The sequence below is a fragment of the Aricia agestis genome, chromosome 10, assembly GCF_905147365.1.
Source record: "Aricia agestis chromosome 10, ilAriAges1.1, whole genome shotgun sequence".
NCBI classification, from domain to species: domain Eukaryota; kingdom Metazoa; phylum Arthropoda; class Insecta; order Lepidoptera; family Lycaenidae; genus Aricia; species Aricia agestis.
This window is the reverse complement of record NC_056415.1, coordinates 12,643,061-12,659,795: the sequence shown is the minus strand read 5'-3', so window position 1 is coordinate 12,659,795 and position 16,735 is coordinate 12,643,061. Positions and strand designations below refer to the sequence as shown.

General features: G+C 33.9%; 2 protein-coding genes across 3 annotated transcripts; one reads left to right on the top strand and one right to left on the bottom strand.

The window, feature by feature from the left end:
• Positions 1 to 24: 24 nt before the first annotated feature.
• LOC121730849 (vacuolar protein sorting-associated protein VTA1 homolog) lies at positions 25 to 3,437 on the bottom strand. Of its 2 annotated transcripts, XM_042120041.1 has the most exons (5): positions 3,119 to 3,437; positions 2,765 to 2,915; positions 1,444 to 1,601; positions 617 to 1,109; positions 25 to 40 (listed from the first exon to the last, which is right to left on the bottom strand). In XM_042120041.1, the coding sequence occupies exons 1-4, from the start codon at positions 3,297 to 3,299 to the stop codon at positions 661 to 663; spliced, it is 939 nt and encodes a 312-aa protein (XP_041975975.1). In that variant the 5' UTR covers positions 3,300 to 3,437; the 3' UTR covers positions 25 to 40; positions 617 to 660. The 2 variants fall into 2 exon arrangements, with proteins under 2 accessions (XP_041975975.1, XP_041975974.1); XM_042120040.1 differs by lacking the exon at positions 25 to 40 and having other exon boundaries at positions 76 to 1,109.
• A 242-nt stretch (positions 3,438 to 3,679) lies between these two features.
• Positions 3,680 to 5,392, top strand: LOC121730850 (GTP-binding protein Rheb homolog). The gene is made up of 5 exons (XM_042120042.1): positions 3,680 to 3,830; positions 3,929 to 4,000; positions 4,154 to 4,361; positions 4,478 to 4,607; positions 4,708 to 5,392. Exons 1-5 carry the CDS (start codon positions 3,782 to 3,784, stop codon positions 4,795 to 4,797), a joined length of 549 nt encoding a protein of 182 aa, XP_041975976.1. The 5' UTR covers positions 3,680 to 3,781; the 3' UTR covers positions 4,798 to 5,392.
• The last annotated feature ends 11,343 nt before the right edge of the window (positions 5,393 to 16,735 follow it).

Below are 16,735 nucleotides of genomic sequence, written 5' to 3'. Positions count from 1 at the left end.
ATTCGAAAAAAACTCATGCGAACAATAATTATTATAAAATGTACCAGTAATGATATAATAAATAAAATATAATTAGAAATTACAATATTTGTTTATTTTCAATAATAATATAAATTTTTATTTGCACATGCCACATAGCACTACACACAAGGCTTTTACTTGTTTGCCAACTTGGAAAATATGTATTTACATATTTAGATAAATAATTAAGTATACTTATTATACAACATAATTTATGTTTCAAACATTTGATAGTAATTTTAATATTAAATTAATTGTACAACTTAACCTTCAAAATATTAAAATAATACACATTCTTTAACTTTTATGATACTTTTTCATCAGTTACATTTTAGGAGTATTTTTAAAATTTGTGAAATAAGTTGCAGTAAAGCTGAGCATCTTGAATGAAACGACTATAGAGCTAGATTTGTAAGAAATTGGCAGAGCATTCATTTAAAAGGCACATTATTTTTATGCAATTTTGAATGCTCCTGCTTGCAAATGCTAAAATTGCATATAATTCAAAATTGAAAGCCACATTGCTCGTTTCTAAAGAATCATTTGTCACTACTCACTACCAAAGTGAAGATAGCATGTTTTTATTATTGCCAAATCAAAATATAATTTATAACAAAATAAGCACTTACTTTTCTTAATTTAAGCAGGATCACGTCCAGTCTGCAGCAGCTCTAAAGCATTTTTAAGATTACCTATAGCGGTTTTGACGTCGTCATAATTCAGGGCACTGCTTGCCCATTTACAATATTTCTGGGCTTTGGATATTTGGTCCGGCGTAAGTTGAGCAACGCTGTCGCTGTAGACCATGGGTGTCGGTGTTGGTTGAGGTTGCTGGGATGGATCATACGGCACAAACCCACCAGGGTTAGGATCCGGAGTGTATGGCACCGGTGGCAGCTGTGAAGCGGCTCTCAAAGCAGCATTAGGGTCCGGTAAGGAGTTATTAAAACTGGTGGGTACAGATGGTGGAGGTGTGGGATCAACAGGTGGAAACCCAATCGATGGGGGTGTATTTGCTGCATCAGAACTGCCCATATCTCCTGGGTTGCCTTCACTTTCAGTACCACCTTCTTCAGACTGCATGGGTCCTGAGGAATTAAAACAAAAAATGGTTTGATATTTTATAAAAACTATAGGTTGAAAAGTCTGGCTTTTAAGAAATTACTAAATTCACCATTTGGCTGGGTTGGTGAACAAGAAACGAAACCTTAATCCATACAGCTAAATGCGAAAGTGTGTCTGTCTGAGATACTTTGAGTCCCAGATGATGACATAGGATACTTTTTATCCCGAAAAAATGTACGGTTCCCGCGCGGTAAACGAATTTTGGCGCAACGTAGTAGCGTCCTGCGTCAATTGACTATAAATGAATAAAAAATGGAGCAAGAAAACATGTTGAATAAATTAAGTTGAAAAAAATACCAGGTACAGGAGTTTCCCCATTTTTAAGGCAATTATGAATGTAGGCAGCCTTCCACTTGGCATACTTCCTATTTTGTGCAGCTTCATCTGTCAGTTCTCCAAATGTGGTTAGCACATCATATATAATGCCTGCTGTGTAAAATGCTTTTACAATGTTTCTGTAAAAATCAATAGTTTCATGTAAGTATGTTTAGTAACCTTGCATTTCATAAATAAATTCACACATCAATTTTGTTTATCTATACTAATATTATAAATCCGAAAGTATCTCTGTCTGTCTGTCTCGCTTTCACGCCAAAACTACGGAACCGATTGTAATGAAATTTTGTATACAGAGAGTCTAAAGCCTGAGAAAGGACATAGGCTACTTTTTTACTAGAAAAGAGTGTTGTAAGGGGGTGAAAATGCGTAAATTTGTTCAAATTAAGTTAGTTTCATAAATGCATAATAGATGGCGCCGTGCGTCTCTTACATCGCGCTAACGCTTGCCCAAAAGTCTTTCTATAAGAGGTATTTTTTTCGATTGTTATCGATTGTTATCTGCACGGGATGGTGCACGGGAGTGCCCCCGCCAAGATGAGCCAAGCGAAGCGCGCAAGGGCACTACCTACATTTTTTTTATTTTACGTTATTTAATAAACCAGTACTTTATCTATGCAGTGACGTAAACTTAAACCTATCAATGATAAATAGTTTATGATAAAGTTGTGTAATTGGGGGGCTAAATAAGCTTTAAAATTTGGCATAAAATATAAAGTTTACTTAAAAAAATTGAAATATTATGTGCAGTTGTTTTGATTTAAGGGGTACCAGGGTTTTTTTTTTATAAAAGCTTTTGACACCAATTTTGTTAAAATCGCGCGCTATAAACTGAAGTCCACGCGGACGAAGTCGCGGGCAACAGCTAGTTTATTCATATGTGGTATAATAAAGTTGGGTTAATTATTAAATTTCAATAATGAAACAATTTAAATACAATTTAAATTGCTTCTCTTAGTGCAAAGTGCAATTAAAATGTGACTCTCACTGAAAACTTATGACCAATTGGATTTGAACTCAAGAAAATTGTGTGGAATAATAACACAATTTACATTTCAGGAAAACAAAAGAGTGTCCATTATGAATTCTAGCATTTACCAAATATAACATATTGTAATATCTTAATGTTAATTCTTCAAGCCCAATAAGAGCACCGGTGATCACAACAACAATAGAATACAAAAGCATTTCCTGGAATCTGCGATCGAAGTATTAATTAGAAAATAGCAAACAAACAAATTGTTAATTCCATATGCAACAGACAAATAAAAAAAATACTTACTTTCCATAGTTTTGTTCATGATCTTGTTTGTCAGCATAAAGGAATAATCTCAGAGCATAATTTTCTAAATGAGCCTGGGCAACTACCTCATTTGATATAGCATCATTGTCTTTGTAAGTTGTCTTCGCTTCCTCTAACCAGTCCATGATTGCTGTTAAAACACAATTTATTTGAGTAGGAGTGCTTACATGCCTACTTACAAAGATCAATGACATTCAAAAAGTAAAAACGGAAGTAGGTACATACTTTAAAAACTATATTTGTTTACTATAAATTGTATAAATATATTATAATTAAAGAACTGTGTTGAGTTAAAATTGTGTATTATTAGAAGCATCTTATATATTCACTTACCCATTAAAACTTTTGTTTCTTCTGGAGTTTTTTTTGTAGTAATTTTAAGCCCTGTCTGAAGTGCATGTAGACGGCACCAATAAGCAACAATGGGGTCCCTTGTATCATGTTCAGCAGCAGTTTTAAGATAATGTTGAATTGACTTTAAACTGGGTGGACACTCCGGAATATTCGCAGACATAGTAGATAGTAAAATATTAACCTTTAGATTTCGTTCACTATTATATAAATAAAGTAGAAAGCAAAAAATTTACGCAGAAATAATTTAACCAAGAAATTAATATATTCTGTTTTTAATTTGTGAAATGTGATGATTTCATACGCCTTGAGTTATCATGTCATGTATTGACATGTCAAAGTCAATTAGCTTTCAGTTGTCACTGTCATATACAGATTTTTTTCTTAATATGGCACTTCGGCTATTTAACCAAGGTGAATGTGAGGTGAGGTGAGTGAGGTGAATCCATAGACTTAATATAATATATACTGTAGCATTATAGGTTTATGTTAATTCCATGGGTGGTTGGCAGCATTGGTTTTCATGACATTTAGTTTTGACAGCTAAAATAAGTTTGGCACTGTGTGTGATTGATTACAATTTTTAACAAAAACACATTGTATTATTAAATTTTGCATGCTGTGTTATTAAAATAAATAATAAAAATGCCATCTAAACAGAGGAAGATTGCTATGATGGGATACAGATCAGTCGGTAACGTATTATTTTCTGAAACATTGGTACTCAAACAAATGCGTCACACTATTCATTTATTGTTATGACGTTTTATTTTAATATTGAAAAATTTTCAGGAAAGTCGTCGTTAATTATTCAATTTGTCGAAGGACAATTTGTAGATTCGTACGACCCAACCATCGAAAACAGTAAGTTTGTGTATTGTTATCATAAATTACTTTTGTTGTGGAGAATCTGGTCACATGTTTGGATTTTTTACACACTATACAACGCCTGGGGGTGAAACCCATTCATGTTTGTGTTTCAATAACAAATGATACATCACATTTTTATTTTTTCAGCATTTACAAAATTCATTCGTTTAAATTCTACTGAATATGAGGTGAAACTTGTGGACACTGCTGGGCAGGACGAGTATAGTATATTCCCACTGCAATACAGCATGGACTTCCACGGTTATGTTTTAGTCTATTCCATAACATCAAGTAAAAGTTTTCAAATTGTACAAATTATATATGATAAACTTCTTGATATGATTGGAAAAATTCAGTAAGTATATTTTATGTAATTACTGAAGTTTGAAACTTTGCAACTAAACATTAAATATTATGTTATCAAATGTATAATAGTGGAAATTTTTTAAATTTTATTGAATGTATTTTCAGTGTGCCAATTGTATTAGTTGGTAACAAGACAGATTTACATTTAGAGAGAAAAATAAGCACAGAGGAAGGACGTAGACTAGCTGAAAAATGGAATGCCGCATTTGTAGAAACTAGTGCAAAACAAAATGAGGTATGTTGACTTTCTCTCTAGAATATTTCAAGTTATGCTTGTATAGTAAAAAAAACCATTTAAGTAATCTAAAATTAATTTTTGTTTTTGCTTTTTTCAGTCTGTAACAGATATGTTCCACGCAATGTTATCTGAAATAGAGAGATCAGACGGACATATTCCTGAGAAGAATGGTTGTATAATTTCTTAATATAGATACTAGGAATGCTTATTGTATGCTTATAAAAGTTTGTATGTATAATTATTCATGCACAGCTATTTAAATAGCAATAAATGACATAGTACTCATTAATAGATAAAATCTATACATAGTATATTAATAGGTCAACATTTTAGTTTGGAGGTTATTAGTGTTAAGTCCAAACTTTACACAATTAACAGCTTAAATTTAAATTTGCAGTAAATCATTAATCACCTATGCAGTTAACTGTCCTAATTTTACTACTAGCAGTTAGTGTTAGTTATTTTTTAAATTCCATACTATTGTTTTACTAACCCAAAAGAAAGAGAGATATTAATTATGTTGCTTTAATTAATGATTAAATTAATCGAGAGTTTGTGAAACTGGCCTCACACTTTTCAGATTAAAGCAAGGCATTTTGACATTTACATGAATGACTCACTGTATATATACTCTGTAGGTTTTTATATTGCCTGACTCACAGTCGGGGTATATGAAATCACTGTAGTGAGTGGTGTTCTCATGCTCATTATTATCTGTCTGTAGATACTAGATTGTGCAAATCATGAGATGAGTGGTTTAAAAAAAAAATCATTTTTATGCATCATAGTTTTTTTAAACAACATTGTCTACCACCTATCAACTTTTTTAGGGACTAACAAATTCATAATATGGCCGTCTTTAACTGTCTTTGTCTTCTCTCATCTCTTAATGAGTGAAGTTAACACTTGGTTATACTTTGATTCTGATTAGATATTTGATTTATTTAATTATGGTTCTGTTACAAAAATTAACCTCCAAGTTAAAATATGGGCTTTAAGAATATAGTAGTAAGATGATAGTTACAATGCAATAGAAACAGCAATAGGTCTAATGCTTAGTACCTGAAGATGTTGAATATGAACTGCGGGGCTAAAATGGTCACATTTAGCAATTCCTCTCAATCAATTCAGCAAATGAATTGTCAAAACTGTCAAACTGACAAATGTCAAATCAGTACAAAAATACAGAAATGAATTGCAAGCAGAGTTGCATTTTGCGATTTTAGAAAAAATGAATCATATTATGATTCATATCATGATTCTTCAAAGCGATCATTTTAGCCCTGCTGTATTTTGTTTCAAAATCATAACCAGCTAAGGAATAATATTAAGTTGATTGCGATATAATGATATATCTTGGAATATCAAATTCATTTTATAAATAAGGCAAATCCTTTCTTCTACTTAATGTTTGGTAATGTAATGGTAGGTAACATCTGGAAAGTTAAATATGTTACTACTTTAATGGTGTTCCCGAAACCAAGACTATACATTAGCACTTAGCAGGGTTGTGTTTTGGGTATGTTGGTCGTCATGTGACCAAACCTAATAGCTGTAACAAACCAGTCAGCTTAGCCTAATATTTGTATAAAGTAACCATTGATTCTTACGGAATATTTAGCAGCTTCAGTTTAAAACATTGATAGGATTTTGATAGCAAATTATTATAGATGCAAAGCCCATCCAATAGCCGGCCTTTCTTATTTTTGTTCGGACACGCAATAAACAGGCCTCCCAATAGTATCACTATTCACTATTCACTACATATTATAAAACAAAGTCGATTTGTTCCCTACGCAACGGATTTTGATGCGGTTTTCTTTAATAGATAGAGTGATTAAAGAGGAAGGTTTATAAGTATAATAACATTCAGATGGTATATTATGTCCATCTCTTATAATGGATATCCCACGATAATATTTTTTTGTCATTTACTTTTAAGTTCAAATAATGGCTAATTTTTTAAGTGATTTTAGCCAATACGGCAATAATCCTTATTCAATTAAATACTTTAAATACATTATTGATTTAATATATTATGGCCCTTTACAGCATAATATGATTTAAATGAATATTTTCGAACATATTACAGATTTATAAATTCCGGCACGTAGCTTTTGTGTCGGTACCGACCAATGCGGGCCACGGGTAGTAATGAATATTATAATTATAAAAATTGGCCAAGTGCGAGTGGGAATTGCGCACGAAGGGTTCCGTGCTGTTATAGAGCAAAAAAGAGCAAAAATTGTGTTTTTTGTATGGCAGCCCCCTTAATTTTTAATTTGATTTTATTAATATTCTTAAATATTGAAGTAGACATAATTAAGGCCTTTGTGAAAATATCAAGTGCCTACCTGTTGCTTTTATTGATATCGAGCAAAAAAGGCCAAAAAAATCACGTTTGTTGTATGGGAGCCCCCTTTAAATATTTATTTTATTTTGTTTTTAGTATTTGTTGTTATAGCGGCAACTAATATACACAATCTGTGAAAATATCAGAACTCTAGCTATAGCGGTTCTTGAGATACAGCCTGGAGACAGACAGACGGACAGACAACCAAGTCTCATGAATAGGGTCCCGTTTTCACCCTTTGGGTACGGAACCCTAAAAAACTACTGAGTCGATTTGATAATTTCTTCAGTGAGTGACATTATAGGCTATAATATATTTTATACCCATGCGAAGCCGGGGCGGGTCGCTAGTATTTGTATATGAGGCATATTTCTTGCAAGAACAATACTGTTCTGCACAATAGCCTTGGCTTCAAAGTTCGAAAGTTATAATTATAACTTATATCTGTGTGTCCAAAGTGTCTAAATTCTAAACCTCACTTGCTAGTCGAGGGTTTCGTCAATAGTTGTAAAAACATTTTTTTATACGAAAAAGAGAGAGAGACATTGTATATCATGATATTTAATCCACAATCAAATTGGAACAAGTGGCTAGAAAGCTATAACAATCTAAATTATTTTTAAAATTCTGAATGCTCATAAAGTTTATGTAAATACCAAAGAACATAAGGACAAGAATTTTTTAAAGCAATACATTGTATTGGTAATTACCTACCATAACTAAATAATTATTATTTAAATTGTAACTATATTGTATGATTTATAATACTTGTGCACAGTTTTATTGTTTTTCATGAAGTTAAAAATATAGTGTCGCCTGTAATTACATGCTGTATAATGTTCAAAATCTGATTTTTAAAAAAACTCTTGATTCTATCAATTTTGATCTAAATGGAAACAAAGCTCGCTGCTGGACTCGTGGACCTATCAGACAGAGAGTGCTCACGCGGTCAAGCATTCAAGCGGTCACTTTTGCATTCTTGGTCTTGTGTTGTATTACGTTATAAATAGAGATACTCACACAGGGGGCGTTCTGACCGCGTCATAATTGCTCCTGTCTGTCTGACCGCTCGAACGCAGAATACTTGAACGCGTGACCGCTCTCTGTCTGATAGGTCCCTCAGAGGCATTTAATGACAACTTAACTTGAATTAAACAAAGATTTTGACTTAAGACCCTGCTGCCAAAATATCAAAGTACGCTAGCCCCGCCTACATACCCCGCTAACCTCCAATCGTGATATAATGATTCCATGAATCGTGCCCGCGAGGATTGTACTTTGCGCTGCAGCTAATAGTGAACAATATCGCGTAACAACGGTTCCCGCATTATAGCACGAAAGTAAACGTCGTAAGTCCCAAAACTGTTTTTGATGATTTCTTAAAAATTAAATACAATACTAATATTTCCTTTAGCCATTATTTTATAAAGTGTATGATTGTAGTAGTGCAAGTTATTTAATGATAGTACCTAAAAGCCCGGAAAGATTCATAATTCTAAAAATATAACTATCGAGTCAAAATAAGTGAATCATGTTTTCCGTTAGGCAAATATCAGATACAATGATTAAATAAATCTCAATTTCATTTGAGTCAATCGTCTTCCGGGATCGTAATACTTATTAGAAAACACAGCAAAATTTGGCAGCCCGCTCTTAAACTCTATACATGTTCTGTCAAACTATTCCTTAAATTACAGTTACTGAATAATGATTAAGTGCAGGTCTACCAGGATCTGATGGCAAAAAGTGAGAAAAGAAATATCGGGGTAGTTGGAATTAAACATTTTGGTCTTTTTTTTACCTTATTAAAGCGGCTGATTCTGTGTGTGAAACATGCAAATAAACAAATTTATCCAATGATCAAGGATATTTTTTAAAAATCTGCGAACCAAATTTGCCGTCAGACCCTGGTAGACCTATAATCATAAATGTCTCTTGTTTCGGCCGCCAGTCAATCAGCGTCTATGTATAATTTTACCAATACATATTATGTCACATATTGCCGCGCAATAAATTAAGTGCAGTGATATAATATTATATTCAATATTGGCTGAATTTCAACATTTTGTTTACATTTAGATGAAAATTAATTAAAACTGAGTATTCAGTAGGTACAAAATAGTCCATAAGTTTTTTTGCTATATTAATTAATATACTAGTAGTATAATAATTATTCACTGGTAATGTAACTTTTCTTTGTAAGTGTAGGTACGTGATTTATATGTAATATGTTTTCAATCAAGCTTAGTATATGAATGTGAAGTGTCTTGAAATAGTTGAACAAAATATAGTTGTATGTTTATGATGTAGAAATGTATGTATTTAACAAAGCACACCTATGCACGCTACTATTTTTCTGCCTAGCTACGACTATGGAAGTCTGTTAATACAGGGTGCAATCAAACCTTCCTGGCAAAATTTTTCCAGGGCTTAGGTATCATTACGAGAGTCGATTCAACCAAAAAAAATTGGGTGTTATTTTTTTAAATTACATTTACACAACATTTACATACACAATTTCAAATGAGCGGGGGAGGCGCGCGCTCGGGGGCATGTCACGCGCGGGTGACGCGACGTGTCCATTAATTATAGTGTTTTTAGGATAACTTTCGGAAGCAATTTCTCAACATTTTAGTACTGAGTGATTATAAAAAAAAAATACGTGTATTTTTATTTTTTACAAGGATCAATGTATCAAAATTTGGCAGGAAGGTTTAATTGCACCCTGTATTTTTAGTATGAGCCACCACATCCGAATCAAAATCAGAGGTTCGATTCACCAGCCGCTTTTATCGCAGACTGTCTTACGCGAGTAACACAGCTTAAAGGCCTATTCGTCGAGACCTTATCATTTTGAAGATGAAAGAGAACTACTATGTAATCTAAATATATTATATTATTATAACTCAAAGGTGACTGACTGACTGACTGACATAGTGATCTATCAACCCACGGGACACGGATCGGGCTGAAATTTGACATACAGGTAGATGTTATGACGTAGGCCTCCGCTAAGAAAGGATTTTGATAAATTCCACCCCTAAGGGGATGAAAGATTGTATATGTTACGCTCAAAGACCGAAATCGCTCAATGAGCAAAAAAATTGCTTACAACGCGTTGTGGTCACAGTGAAACAGCCACGACGCGAAATTCGCGTCGTGGCTCTAATGAAAACGGCCACGACGCGTTCTGGCAATCACAAAAAGACCATAACGCGAAATTCGTGTCGTGGCTGATATGCTATTCGTTCTTCTTGATTTGTTCTTGATTGATTAATCGTCCATAGGTAACGAAGATTTAATATTAATAGATATATATATAAGGTTAAAGGAGAACTGTCAAACACATGTCAACAATGACGTTTTTCTATGATAGAAGCGTTTAGTTCTTTTTCTCCCCACGTTCAAATAAAGCCTTGTCGAACTGTAGGATGATTTTAGAGTCACGCTGACTACGCGCACCGTCGGTGCTGATGGCCCGAGATGTATAAAATTGTAGGAAGCGTTTTTGAATAACGCGTATCGGTCAGCGCTGATATTTCATACATTTCGGTGTCGGCGCCGACGACGCGACTGTCAGCGAGCGGTCAGCGTAACCGGAGCACACCTGTTTCGAGATGGTCCGTCTGGTATATTGATACAAAAATTCATGAAAATTGACTTATTAATCTGACTGAAAAGATATTTTGTTTCCAACACTTTATTTTGCGCAGAGTAGGTCACACGTTTTGAATTCCCACTTGCCAGGAAAATTGACGTTTATTTTATCTTGTAGTATCTTCTAGGGGGTGGGGCAGCCTTGCCCCTACCTGGGTACGCCCATGGCCTTAATTTCAAATTATTTTCTTATTTTAAATGTAAAGCTTTATCCCTTTATAAATATTTAAACAGTGAATGACTATTCAGTGTACAGGGTCTACTTGTCTTCTGGAACATTCGAAAAGTCGTATTATAGACAAAGACTAGAGAACGTTGAATAGCTGCTATTCGCTGTGCATCTATTTAAAAAGAAAAATGATGAAAGTATGATTAAGTAATTATTTAATTATAAACTGATTAATATGAACATAATTTTATTTTGTTGCTAATTTCAACAAGTACCAAAATAAATCATGGTAATAGCAGTAATTATTGTATGAGGTAATGCCACATGCGTATATTTAGTTCATGTCCTATCTCCATTATTATTAAGTTTAAATAATATCATTCTTATGGTTAAAATTGCGAAATAACTGGCTTATTAACCGACTTTCCTAAAGGAGATATTATAATAATTATGATATATGGGTTCCTTATACAGCATGACTGGTGAGATATTATGTTCAATAGGTACTTGAGGACGTGATATTTGACTATTATATTAGTTGAAAAAAATATATAAAAATTATATCAATTGATCACTGAGTAAATGTAGCTTAAGAGGAGTCCACGCCGCCCTTTTTGCCATACAAACGTTGTCCCCTGTTTCCTCCCTGGATAATGCTAGTAGAGTTATAATTTTTCCCTGAATATCTACGGCCACTAATACAATGTCCCTATGTTTTCTTTTTTTTTTCATAATTTAATTATTAAATAAGATACGAACGATCAAAAACCCAAAAAAATGGCCAGATTTTCCGCTGTGTTCAAACATCCAGAAAACAGATTTGGCTAGATTTTACAAAAAAAAAACAAAACATAGGAACACAGCTCAAGCCTTTCTTTAATCTTTAATGAAAAAATTACTTAAATCGGTTAAGTTTTGGAGAAGGAATCAGGGGACAACGAATCGTTGATTTTCCTCAGTTGTCTCTATTGCGTTCTGCGGTATAGGCTGGAGGTAAGCGAGACAGCTATAGATATTACACGTACTTTTTTCATTTCTCTAGCCCCTGGTGTATCCTCTTAGAGTTAATTAATTATTTACCCAACGCATGATGCGCCCCGCGCCGGCGGCTTAGTAATTTCAAATTTATTAAGTATCCATGATTCATTTATTTAAAGGGAAATTTGTCCAAAAATTAAGTATATGTTTTAAATACTTTTCTTGTCTTGATAAGTGGGCTTTAATTGCATTGTATTTCCACTGTCTTAATCACAGAGAGTGTAGTTTATGCTAATTAAAATGTATATTTATTGTTTACTAAAATATTTTGTTAAAATATGTATTAACTTTAACAACAAATTTCAGATAAAAAATTTAAATTCGCCGTGATGTTGTTTGAACGTATATTAATTTGTATGACTGTATACTAATATGCAATATTGTACGTTAATCTTAATTAGGTACGTTAATCTTAATTTTAATAAGGAGAGAGTCCTTAGTTACCTCTAATGACCAATTAAATTTTTGGTTTGGGTGGGTTGTCAGTAGTTTTCAATGTAAAATTCAAATAAGTATACTTATTTGAATTTTACATTGAAAACTACTGACAACCCACGTTAAATTTTTACTATACATAGTAAAAATTTAACGTCACCGGAATATTGATTTTAACCCAGTGTTGCCAGATGATCTCGGTGCCGTACCCCTGAACTAATTTGTTTTCCCCCTAGAAATTCCCTAGATTACTTTTTCTTTTAAAATTAAAAAATATATTACTAAACTTTATTACAGCTCGACAAGGATTTATATGAACTTGGCGAGAAAAGGAACTAACGCTTCTATCAAACGAAAACGTCATTTTTGACAATTCTTCTTTACCAGCAGCGCCCATTGACATCATTGACATATTCATTTAAAGCCTTGTCGAACTGTATTCATCTTTTCAACATCTCGAATCTCGACCTCGATTAGTTGTTGTGGCGCTCAAGTAATTTAAAGATGGTAAAAAAATATAAGGGACGTGATATTTGACAAAAAAACTGTATTTGACGTGTATTTTGAATTTCCCCTAAAAATCGCCTAAATATTTTCCTCCCTGTTTTGCTCTTAACTTGGTCGAAAACCCTCTAAATCTAGGGGAAAATCCCCTGATCTGGCAACACTGTTTTAACCGTGGACTACGCAGTAGCGGCATAAGGCGATGGGCGACCGCCCAGGGCGCCGTACATAATTTGAATACCTACTAAGGCTGCCTTCACATTAAGTCGCGAGTAGTGCGGCAGCCGCGCTACTGCTATATTTCTACATTATATTGGACAGTGTTTAAGAATCCTTTAAGATCATGTATAAGGTACGGATCTGAGGTACGGATAGTATATTATTATGTTATCTAATGAGATTCTTGTAAAGTTTTTAGTTCGGTGATCTGAATATTGGAATACTTAACTACTGTCTTATTTTTGCTAAAAGATCGCATAAAATAGCTGATATACTCGATGCGCGAGCTCCTAAGATTCTTCAAAAAATATTAAGGGGAAGGAAAGGGTATTTTCTCATTAAATTATAGTAATTTGCGGCTCGGTCTTGGCCGCTCCTCTACTCCATATTCGTAGCTCGCAGGCAGAGTAGATATCCTGCGAATAAAAAGTACTATATAGATAATATCCCGATCTAGGTATCCTAATATGATACTTGTGTTCGCTAGCGATTACAATAATTATTTAAGCTTTTTTTTAATAAAATATGGGTTATAATCTAATAACTGATTATTTTAATTAAGTTTAACATACCAATTATTTATTAAGCTAATACGGTAAGCTAAATAGCGAATGTTGTACAGATTTTTTATTTGTAAATAAAATAGTTATCATACATCGTCTTTTTTCTTTAATGCTATATATATAAAGCTCGGTCAAATAGCTAGTGTACTAAAAGTTCTAAGGACTAAGACTGTCGATTTCACTAGTTTGAGTTTAGACTTTAGACCGATAACTGCTGTCTGCTGCTGCCTGCTGTACTGAATAAACGCTACAAAGAAATCCAGAGGAGGCAAGTTGTCTCTCTTTTGTTGCACAAATCATCCACTTCCAACCGTGTTCTAAAACAGATACAAAGCGATTAGCGAGCAAATGTCTCTGATATAGTCCGGGAATATAATCGCCGAAGCTCAGCAAGTCTAAGATATAATAATCACCAACAGGTACGACATTAATATAATGTACCCTATAAATAATTATAATACCCAATATTGCCCAATAATTTATTTAAACGAAAGCTGCTTATAAGTTGAACTGAGAGTCTGGCGGTCCTAGGGGGTGGCGAACAGGGCAATCGCGGGTCCTCGCTCTTGCAGGGGCCTCACAAAGTATTTTTTCGTAAGACAAAGACCTGCTGTCAAGGGACAAGATCTTCCGCCCGGGGCCTCGCAATGGGTAAGGCTGCCACTGCTTAGAGGCTAAAGACTTAAAAAAATAAAAGTCACTTTGACATTATTGTTTGTCAAAGTGATTGTTGTCAGTGTTGCCAACTTAGCATATTTTACATAGATTAAGTATTATAGTATAGATGTCTTAGCCCGTCATCGCGTGGCCATTTTGTGCTTATTTTCATACAAGTAGTGTGCGTTTATTTTCTTGAATATTTCTATTTGTCGATTATTCCGAAGCACTTTATGATACAGGAAAGAAAGTCAATTAGTTCATGATATCGATTTACTATAGTTCAAGTGATAAGAATCCGTAAACACACGTAAAAAGCTATGCAATTTTTATAGCCAAATTATTAATTGATGTGACATTTTTAGCCCTAATCCATACTAATATTATAAATGCGAAAGTATCTCTGTCTGTCTGTCTGTCTGTCTGTCTGTCTGTCTCGCTTTGAACCGATTGCAATGAAATTTTGTACACGGTTATTCTAGAGTCTGAGAAAGGACATAGGCTACATTTTGATGTGGGAAAATATCTTATTTCCATGAAAATATAGATGAAAATGAATTTTCATTGCGCGTGGCCTGCGCTCATCCCGGGGGTCCTGGGTTCGAGTCCCGCAGGCAGAACAAAAAGTTTTCAATGTTCCTGGGTCTTGGATGTGTATTAAAATAAAATTTCAAAAATCTTAAATATATTTTATGTATAATATTATAAAAAATCCAGAAATATATCGACGCAATGAACATTTTAGTTCTAATACGATTCAACAGATGGCGTTTTATTTTTTACTTCATTGTAGCATAGAACTAATCATACTTATTAGTTACTAGCTGTTGCCCGCGACTTTGTCCGCGTGGACTTCAGTTTATAAAGCGCGATGTCAACAAAATTGGTGTCAAAAGCTGTTATAAAAAACCCTGGTACCCCTTAAATCAATACAGCTGTGCAGTGTGCACACAATAAATATTTCATTTTTTTATATTAAATTTTATATTTTATGCCAAATTTTAAAGCTTATTTAGCCCCCCAATTACACAACTTTACCCATAAACTATTTATCATTGATTGGATTAAGGTAACGTCACTGCACAGATAAAGTACTGATTTATTTAATACCGTAGAATAGATTTAACAATGGAAAAAAATCTAAACTTAAATGTAAGATGATACCACCTGTTATAGACAGACTTTTGAGCAAGCGTCAGCGCGATGTAGAAGACGCACGGCGCCATCTATTATGAATTTTTGGAACTAACTTAATTTGAACAAATTTACGCATTTTCACCCCCTGACAACCTTTTTTTCCTGTAAAAAAGTAACCTATGTCCTTTCTCAGGCTTTAGACTATCTGTATACAAAATTTCATTACAATCGGTTTGGTAGTTTTGGCGTTTGGCGTGAAAGCGAGACTGACAAACAGACAGACAGACAGAGATACTTTCGCATTTATAATATTAGTATAGATTATGTGCACACTGCACAGCTGTTTTTGGGTATTTTGATTAATTAAGGACCGCGCTACACCGGAATGGCAGCGGCGAGGCGAGCACTTTCAGCGCTGCCATTCCGGTGTAGCGCGGCCCTAAGAGGGGTAACACTTACCAGGGTTTTAAAAAGTTTTTAAATTTGACACAAATTTTGTTGACACCGCGCGCTATAAACTAAAGTCCACGCGGACGAAGTCGCGGGCAATAGCTAGTGCCTTATATAGCACGAATAAGGGATTAATAAACTTATAAATTATCTTTTTAGCTTACAAAAATACCGATTGAAAAGCCTAGAAACCGTTGTTCAAAACTTACGTATTTAATGTTAAATCCACGTGTTTGAGGCATTCTTTGGCTATTCTTATGGTTTATTATTTAGCGGAACCACAAATCTCAACAATATCTAGCATTAAATGTTCACTAAAAAGCTTTATTAACACTTTTATTACATGAAATATGCCGACCGACTCCTTTGTTATGTCCTAGTAAGTAGGACATAATATTACACGCTTTTGACGCACACCGATATAAGGCTCTCTCCAGTATATAGTACCTCAATGATATTTTATGCTAAATTAGGTATATTTTTACGTTGTTTTGCATATTTATTTGTTGTTTAGCATATAGCATATTTTTTGGAATATTATTATTTTATAAAAATTGAACCATGAAACAAACGATCCGACTTAATTACTAAAGCGTGTGTTCTAAAACAGAGTAATAAAATTGCTCTGACAAGAATATGTATTACTCATTATTATTACTACCATATTCCAATGCCGAAATCAAACGCGTTTTCAGCCAAATGAATGTAGTTAAAACCAAAATTCGCAACCGGTATACGATGAAAACTGTAAATGCCATTTTATACATCAGATTCGGCCTAAGAGCACGTTCAGACGTGCGCGTGTTCTGCGCGTATTCTACTATAACGTATAAGAAAACACGCGAGCCGCACGCGCTGAACCCGCGCAGAATCTGCGCGCAGGCCGCGCGCGTGTTTTCCCATGCGCTATAGTATTTTATTTTATTTATTTAAGTAATACAAA